At 41.9% G+C, this 9,093-nt stretch overlaps 1 protein-coding gene across 1 annotated transcript; it reads right to left on the bottom strand.

The window, feature by feature from the left end:
* Positions 1-2,348: 2,348 nt before the first annotated feature.
* LOC105357461 lies at positions 2,349-8,787 on the bottom strand. Its single transcript, XM_011492472.3, has 2 exons — positions 8,452-8,787; positions 2,349-6,057 (listed from the first exon to the last, which is right to left on the bottom strand). Exon 2 carries the CDS (start codon positions 6,040-6,042, stop codon positions 4,129-4,131), a length of 1,914 nt encoding a protein of 637 aa, XP_011490774.1. The 5' UTR covers positions 6,043-6,057; positions 8,452-8,787; the 3' UTR covers positions 2,349-4,128.
* Positions 8,788-9,093: the final 306 nt, after the last annotated feature.

Raw genomic sequence — 9,093 nt, 5'->3', positions numbered from 1 at the left:
AAAGTAATATTAACAAATTCCTTTTCAAACTACATAGGATGATCTTCAGGATTTAGGTGAGACAAACTTTAATGATTTAAATAGATTGATTGCAGGATTAGCAGAAAAATCTGATTTATTTTGAGCAAAAGAAAACTGCAGAGAATCAAAGGAGGAATTGCTTCATTCCTGCCAAGATTTCGTTTTGTCACCTTCTTATGTGCAGAATCTTCGTCAGTTTTCAGAATTAGTATTTCTTATGCAGGAAGTTAGAAATTAATGCGTTTAATAACTTTGAAAGAATTTCTGAATAACATCTGTGTTTTTAAGATGTTTTTTTTGCATTTAAATGACTAACATTAACTTTTTTAACTGTTTGTTGTTGTTTATGTTTACTGTTTGGAATGAGACTAACCAAGTCAAAGTAAGTAGAAACACTGTTTCTATCAACCTTTTCATTGCAAATGTTTAGCTTTTAGGTAGAAATAGTTTTGCTGTTTGTGGTATTATTTAACTCAGAAGATGTTTTGTGATGTTTCTTGTTGTTCCTCGGTGTTGGCGAAGAAGAAAAAAACACAGACACTCAAGCTGCAGAAACGACTCCATCTTTGAAACAAGCAGTAATTATGGCAGCGTTTAATTTGAAAATCCCTACAGCCTCAAAGACAGAGCAAGTTCCATGTTTCTTTTTAATGAGAATTTTGTTTTCAGGCAAACATCAGCTGGAGGATTGATGGAGTTCCCAAAGGCCTCATTAATCAGACCCTGGATCACAGTCAAGGTGAGGTCCAGTCTTTACAACCACCACTGAATTTCTGTGTTAGGAGTGATTAGAAACAGAATAGTTAGAAACTCTCTTTACATTTTATTAAACTAACTTTTACCTTTTATCACATTAATGGCTTAACCTCGATTCACTATGTATTATCATCTCAAAATTATATTACACTCCAAACAGAGCACAACCAAGACTATTGTCTCGCAAACATTCCTTTAACATCCTCCCTTTTCATCTTTGTGTGTTCTGGTGTATGCGTTCTGGCAAATCTCTGTGATAACCTCAGAGAGATCTGACACTTTAGGTGCTCTGACCTTCGAGCATCTAGCCTGCAACAGTCTGTGGGTGGGTTTTTCACACCATGATCCATCGAATGAGGTTCTGAATATGCAAATGCAAGGTATATATGCCAGGCCTTTTGCTGAACCCCTTTGTTCGGACTTTGAATGCACCGTGTTCATCTGTCTGTAACCCTGCGTACAAATCTGTGGTCTTTGTGCGGAGTAAACCTAAAAAGATAAGTTACTGTCTCTGAGTCATTATTCATTATTTCTGTGTGCAAGAAACTGACGGGGTTACGAACTAATACAATACAGTCCTTTCTAGACAATCCGGTTTCTTCACATTCTACTTAATGATTTTTAATCAGATCAGAGATGACCGCTCCAAAGGAAATAGAAGTAAAGACACATTTTTAACCATAATGGCATAGATAATAATGCCTTTTTCTGTTTCTGCCAATATCCAGCAACTTCGCACAGCCATTGAAGAAGAGTGGACCAACATTCCACAGGCCACAATAGACAAACCTGATGAACTCTATGCGAAGATGTGTCGCACTTCATGAGGCAAATGGTGGTCACACCAGATACTGACTGGTTGTCTGAGTCCCCTGACCCCCTTCAATAAAACAAAACTGAAGATTTCAGAGTGGCCTTTTCTTTTGGCCAGTCTAAGGCACACCTGTGCAATAATCATACTGTCTAATCAGCATCTTGATATGGCACACCTGTGAGGTGGGATGGATTGTCTTGGCAAAGGAGAAGTGCTCACTATCACAGATTTAGACAGATTTGTGAACAATATTTCAGAGAACTGGTTATTTTGTGTATGTGGAAAATGTTTCACATCTTTGAGTTCATACCATAAAAAATAGGAGCAATAACAAAAGTGTTGTGTTTATATTTTTGGTCAGTTAATATTTTGGTCTACCTCACCCGCCTCTGCTGGCTGTTCGTCACTGTCTACAAGTAACTATTAGCACAGCAGCAAGACCCTTTAAATACCTGCAGCAGGAGCTTGATGACTCAGGGTTTGAAGCACTCTGCCTTTCGGCTTAAGTTCATGCAAAAAAAGAAGCTGTGGTACAGTGGCATTGATCACCAGTTTATATATGCATTGCAAAAACAGACCCCTTAGAAAAAAGTCAAAATTTCCTTAATGACAGGTGAAAATTGTGTGTATTTCAAACTTACCTATAATGTGAAGAACGTTGGTCGTAGTGGGAGCAGTGATGCTGTGCTTTGGACTGAAGGATGGCTGACATGTCAGGAAGAGATGCGGACTTCACAGACATGGCTATCAAACATTCTGTTCAGATTCAACACAAATGCATGTTGAGTCAAAAAGGCTCATCATTCTTTTTGCATGGTGTCTCATCAGAGGAAACTTGGCCTTATCCAAACTCTGATAGAAGTCAGGGAGCGAGAGAAGCTGATGTTGACTCTGCAGAGAATCGGCACACTGCATTTCAATAAGTTCTAACTGTAGATTCTCTTCCACTTCTTCTCCATCCACTAAGAAAGCAGCTTGATTTATTTTTTAAAGCCAGAATAATCTTGGAAACACTAGTTGAATTCTGTCATGAGAGATGCGATCACAGACACATATTTCTCCCTTTTGGCAGGAAAGAGAACTTTTGGAAAACTAGACTTGATTTCAGACAGTGAGGGGGAAGCGTGCAGCATTAGAGTTTTGTAGTTGTGTCTCAAACAGGCGGAGATTTGCACAAAAAATGTGGGCACAGAGGTGTGGAACCCGCCGTTCATTGTCTTGCAGTCTCTTGTTGGGTGTATTCCTATGACGGGTAAAATCCACTAAAAATGCCAGGTCTACCAGCCAAAGAGGGTCACCTAAGGGTCAATATGTTTACAGTTTTTACAACTGTGCTCATGACATCATGCATCTGGATAGTCTTAGCACACAGGGATTGTTGGTGGACAATGCAGTGCATGGAAACAGCCCCACCTCCGGTCTCTTTTATTTTGGCGCACACCATCGATCCTATTCCTTGCTTGTCATCGCCGGGGCTCCATTCGCTGTTGCTCCACATAGCTTCTTCGATTGTAGTCCCATCTCTTTAATTCCATCTCAGCTTCAAGAATGTCTTTGCCCGTCACCAAGCCTTTCAGGCTCATCATGTCAAGCAGCAAAAATTGTCATCAACTCCTCTCAAAAAGGTCAACAGCTGTGCGGTGTCTGTGACATCTGTGCTCTTGTCACACGCAATCAAGTAAAATTCAAAAGTACAAATTTAGTCTCTCAGTTGATCTTTAAAGTTACCAGACGAGTCCTTGATTCACAGAGCCACTGTATTTCTGGACAAACTCTCGTTGTTGAAATCCTGTACATTATGTCTGTGATTGATGAGGCACTGCTTTGTGAAATCGCCGTCTGAGAGCGGTTTGCCGTGCTGGGCTATAAATGTAGCAACTTCATACCTTGCTTCAGTGGTTTTTTCTCCTGTATTTTTTCGGCACGGAACAAACGTTGTTATTGAACTTGCAGGCTCACTACTGTGTGCTTGACTTTCTGTGTTCGTTTGGCACTGATATACGATGTGTTGCTCTAATGTTTGATCTCATAATACAGACAGATGTTATACTCTTTCATTACTGCAACAGATTATTTGCAAAACCAACAGACACACTTTCTGCTGATATCTTTGAAGAAATACTCAATTTCCCATCGTGTCTGAAATCTTCTGCACCCGTTTTCCATGGTTCTGCCATTTCTGGTGACTCGCTGTAAGGGTTTTTCTTTGTTTAATTTATTTTAGTGGGAAAGTACTGTTGGCTCCACCTAGAGGTAAAACTGAGAATAGCAAAAGAGTGGCGCTCAAGCTTAATGCATGGGTAAAATTCTAAAAAGTAAAATATAAACTTGTTGTTTTAGCCTTTTTGTTTGTAGACTTTTGAGTAATGCAGGAAGAAAAGTTGTTCTCACTGATAGTTTTTCTTGTTTTTTGGCTGATTAAGGAAGCAGGGGGAAGAAGGACTGTGCTGTGATTGCTGTGAGGTCAAGAGCTGTTTCAGGTAATTTTGTTCCAATGCTTGTTTCAATCCAGGATGGTAGATAGTTTGACCACAGCTTTACTCATCTGTCTTTCTTGAGCTTCCACACCACCGAGGTCTCCTTAGAGACTTGATCACTGTCTTTTTCTTACTGTTCTCACTCTCCTGTGAAGGTGACTTGCAGACCTGATCTCCACAAACTTTCCCCTTTGTGTCCTTTGGGTTGTCTTTCTCAGCTCTGCTCCTCCTTCGAGGAGCTTCTATTGTTTTCTCAGATTCTGCTCCTTGCTGCAACTCTGCTGCTCCTATCGTCTCTATTGTGTCTTCACTTTCACCATCAACCATACACTTAATGCTCATAGCAGGTGGACTCATGTCAGGAGCCATAGTTGTGATCAGATTTGCTATAACTGGAGGCTTTGGTGCTCTCATCTTCTTTGAAGAGCGTTTCACAGGTTGGAAGCTGCTCTTGCGCTCCAGATGTTTCTGTATGACTGAGCTCAGCTCTTCTGGGTCTAGAGATGCCCCATAAACATCCCATGTCAGTCCATCTTCATCCCACTGAACCTGCTTCATGCTGCTCCTCCTCCCTAGCTCATCTCTTCCCTCGGGCTGGATCTTCAAACACGATCTCTTCCTCTCGAGATGATGCGAAGACACAGAAGTGGCGTCCAACTCTGGGTTTTCCTCTTGCTTCTGCTTTTCTCCACAGCTGCTTCCAGGAAACATACTGGACGATGGGGAAACCAGGTTAGAGTGAGACCCCACGGGGGACCTCAGGTTCAATCGGGATCCAGGAGGAGACCCCAAGATAGAGTGTGAGCTTGTGTTTGAAGGGGACATGCTTTTCCGGAGGTCACACCAGGAACCTAGAGGGGAGGTTGTCTGCACCGCCGCCTCAACCATTTGAAGCTGGGAGGTCATTGTTCCTTCCTCTCTGTTGCGCTTTAACTTTGCCGTTGTTGCATCCCAGGTTCTAAAGCTGCACCTTCTACTCAACAGGGAGTCACTGAAGGATGAAACAACTGATAGTTTGAAACCTTGTTCTGTGGAAATGCTTTGCTTCACCTGCTGCGACCCAACAAGATGAAAGCTGGAAGTTTCTTTTGGAATCTCCTGACCTGCTACAGGAGAACTCGTCTCTGAGTTACTCAACATTTCCTGAGAGCTTTTTGCTTTTTCCTCCTCCAATAAGAGGCTACCATCAGGAGTAGATTGCCTTGTTATTGTGCCATCCACAAAGGATGCAGGATCCGAACACATGTCTTCATGTGCTGAGCTAACAGGTGATGGGACGGGGGAGGGGAACTGAAACACCAGCCTCTCAGAGGATCCTCTACTCTCTGCGCTGGTCAGCTGAAGGTAAGGTGAGGATCCAGGTAGCTCTTCTGTGCTTAGTCTAAGTGGTGAGGAAGAGGAGATTGAGCAGTTTGTGACTGGTAAAGTGGGAGTGTGGAATGGGAAGACTAAATGGGAGGGTGTGGATGGTGGAGAATTGATTTTGGACTGGGGAGAGTGGGGTGCGGAGGAGTTGGGGGCCTCCTGGTTGGGACTGTTGTGGCCCGAAGGTTCATCTTTCCACACTACTGTGTCCGGTGTGCTGCTGCCGCTGTGCATGCTGCCGCTGCACCCGCTCCAGCGATTCATGTTGGAGATCCAGCGTCCACTGAGTGGCGGCGGACTGAGCAGGTCCTCGTTTTGGGTGGTGAATGACCGGTTGTTCTGTCTCCATTTGTGATGGCGCAGTTGCTGGAGAGTTGTTACAGAGTTCTGGTCAGAGTGAGTGTTAGTGCTGGAGCTGCGCTTCAGGTCCAGTCTCCTCCATGTGGGGTCCAGCTTGTGGAGGGAGCCTGTTGCCATGACAACATCCACAGAACTCTTAGAAAGGGAGAAGATAGGGGCATGGTCATCCTCATCCCCCGCATGCCCAGCTTGGACTGAAAAACAAGCTGATGGGTAGCTTTCAGATGCAGGACGACAAGATCTCTCCATGACAACGCTGTTAACCTGTTTGGAAAAAATAAAAAAATCTGATTTTTTTCACTGTGTGAAGCCAAAACTGATTAAATATTTTAGTTTACATTGCTATTTCGTGCCATTTTCTTAAACATTTGTTGATTTCATTTGCATAAAGGAAAAGTAGGGCCTGAAAACATTGTGGTGAAGCATAAGTGAAATTACTGCAGGTGTGAACAGATGAACAGAAATGTGTTTTCATACTAGGATAGTCCAGAAAACTCAGGCTGACTGGATGGGGACTTTAAAAACAAATTATTTTGGTTGGTATTTTTATGCTTCAGTTAGGAAAGCAAATCAAAGACTGAATGAGATGCAACTTCTTGTCCTGTAGTTGCTGCAGGGCTCGCAAATGAACTGCTTTTAGAACTCTATCAGTTGTTCTTTAAAGACCCATTCTGATGATAATGGTGTTTTTAACATGTTCTTGTGGCACTTGTCTGACGATGAATGACATATAAAAAGAACATTAAACTCAAAATTGGAGACTTTTCTCATTATTTTCTCAGATGAAAAAATGCCTTTTGGGAAAGCTTGTACATGTGATGTAGAATGTAATGGGCGAGCTACAACCTCCCTGCTCCGCTCCATCCTAAAACATCCACTTGCATCCAATCTTTACTCTCCTCATCTGAGCTGACATCTGGATTAAAATTGATCGGCTGGATAGCCCCGATATTGCTCACCATTTTTGTTGTACTAACCATTGTGCAATCCTAGATGACCCCACCCTTACTTTAACGTGTTCTCCCTACCATGACAAAGGTGGATAAAGGTGGAAGATTTCATGTAATCCATGGACACCAGTGAAGATCACAAATCATTGAAGAAAAAAGGTTCAGAGCACTGTCTAGTGGGTCTAGATGACCCAACTCCCAATGGTAAAGTACCTAGGATAGCACAAGGGCTAATAACGTTAGATTGGGGATGTTAGGGACTGTAAGCTAGCAGGAGAGAGTGTAAACACAGGGATGATGGGAAGTAGGGGTGGATTTACTCTGCTCCAACAGTCACACCCCACAACTAAAAGGTGAATTTGTAACGAACTACTGCCGCTCTGCAGCAACTATGTCCTAGAAAACAACAGTTTTTCGGGTTAAAATAGTCATAATGATATTCAACCGACCTCTGGAAATGCTTTTATGACTGATCAAAAGATGACCGGAGTGGGACTTTAAGGAGACTTTCACACTGAGCTGTATGTTCAGATTTATCTGGTCCTCCTTGTTCATGTCTGTGTTAAATTTAGCATAACTCTGCGTTACTCAAACATCTTGGTTCACTTGCAAGTGAACTTTTTTGTAAATTTCAGCAGATCAAACTGCAGAAGTAAACAAATATCTTTATGTAAAATTAGTTTAAAAAGACCCCACAATGCAAAGGAATTGAAAGAGCTTCTTGATATATAGTTAGAGAACTATGACCAACCAATTTTCTTTAGTATTTCCTCTCTTGTTATCTTGTAGAACCCCGAACGAGCTGCTGTTGTAGCTGTGAGACATTTTCTCAACTTAAAGTAAAACAAAGCACCAAAATAAGGTATAAAAGTCCTCTGGTAAAAACTACAAATCCAAGCAGAGTGTTCTATGTGTTTGCTGAGCTTCTGGTCAACTAAGCCTCCTGGGGTGTTTATCTCTAAGTACACTGCTTTGTTCATCAGCTTGCAGCTAACTCTCTTTGTGGTTCAACCCCAAATCCCTGTAATTCCAGTGGAAGCATCACAATCATCTGTCGGCTGGTTCATCCCTGCAAGACCTTTCAATGATGAAAATGTTACATCCACCCATAGTTGCATGAAAGATTGAAATTTCTAGATATTTTCTCTAGAAATTTTGATCAAAGTCAACTCTATTGTGCAAACATTGAAGCATGCACGCACAAAAACACACTCACACACACACACACACACAGATGCACACACACACACACACACCTACACACCTACACACGCACACACACAGGTTCTCCCAGATTAACTAAATGGGATTACTCAATCCAGATTACCTGATTATTGAGACAAAACGAAGATTAATAGAGACAGGTTTAACTCTCCTGTTTGGGCATTGGTTGGAGGAGAACTGCAGCAATTTAGGAAATAATAAAAGATACTTGCGAAGATTTCTTGTCTTATTTTTTAATTCTCTGAATCCTCTGTGAATCTAGTTAGAGTTTTAGTTGGCTATTTTTCTGAAAATGAAACATCTTCCCTCTTCATGGCTGCTGAAACATCCACAAATCTATTTGTAAATTGGCTAATTTACTTGTTGAAGATACCTATATTTTCATTTATCATTAACTGGTCTGAACTGGGAAGAGCTCTCAAAATACTTTAATCAGTGTTCACGAACATTAACACATCCGATCCAAAGGAAACAAACTTCTTACCTGAAGTGTGGCCAGTCGTGTCCTGTTTTGACCTTTGCTCCGCCACAAAGCAGCGGTCTTTAAATAGTGACTATCCTTCTTCACTGCATTCCTTCTTCTCTTCCTCCACGTTCTTTGATAGAGCTTCTTTGGAGTTTTTCTTAATCAGCCACAGGTGAAGTTTTTAGTTTTCTCCCCTGTGTTTTGTTCCGCCTTTGTAGGGCCCCATCCGATGCAAGCATTTGTTGGTGTCTTTTTGTTGTGAAGTGCGATTGTGTGGTATTTTCATGTGTGACAGACAGAGGGCAACATCTCTGCCCCCTCAGCCCAGAGGATTACTGGTCATCTTATTAGCTACTGTCCAATCCAGTCTGGCTGCGTGGATGCATGTGTGTGTAAGAGAGCAGTGGGTGGACGACTGGCTTATGAGTATTTTGATTTGGATTAAAGATCAGGTCAGCTGTCAGGAACCACACTGCTCAGATTTCTCTGCAGATGTCACCAACACTTTTTTAGCTGTTGCTTGTGACCAATAAACAGATCATTTCAGTTGCCTTACCACTGCCAGGTAGAAGTTTTTTTTTCAATGGTGCAAATGACACCCCTCTTTTCACTGGCTGCTTGTGTCTTTTAAAATCATTTTTAAGATTTTACTTCTGAATG

The sequence above is a fragment of the Oryzias latipes genome, chromosome 19 (assembly GCF_002234675.1).
Source record: "Oryzias latipes chromosome 19, ASM223467v1".
In the NCBI taxonomy this organism is placed as follows: Eukaryota; Metazoa; Chordata; class Actinopteri; order Beloniformes; family Adrianichthyidae; genus Oryzias; species Oryzias latipes.
The sequence above is the reverse complement of the archived record's forward strand: the minus strand, read 5'-3'. Positions and strand labels throughout refer to the sequence as shown.

What these genes read in the sequence shown, in the direction of transcription:
- LOC105357461 (XM_011492472.3), bottom strand. Translation starts at nt 6,042, where the DNA reads ATGGAGAGATCTTGTCGTCCTGCATCTGAAAGCTACCCATCAGCTTGT.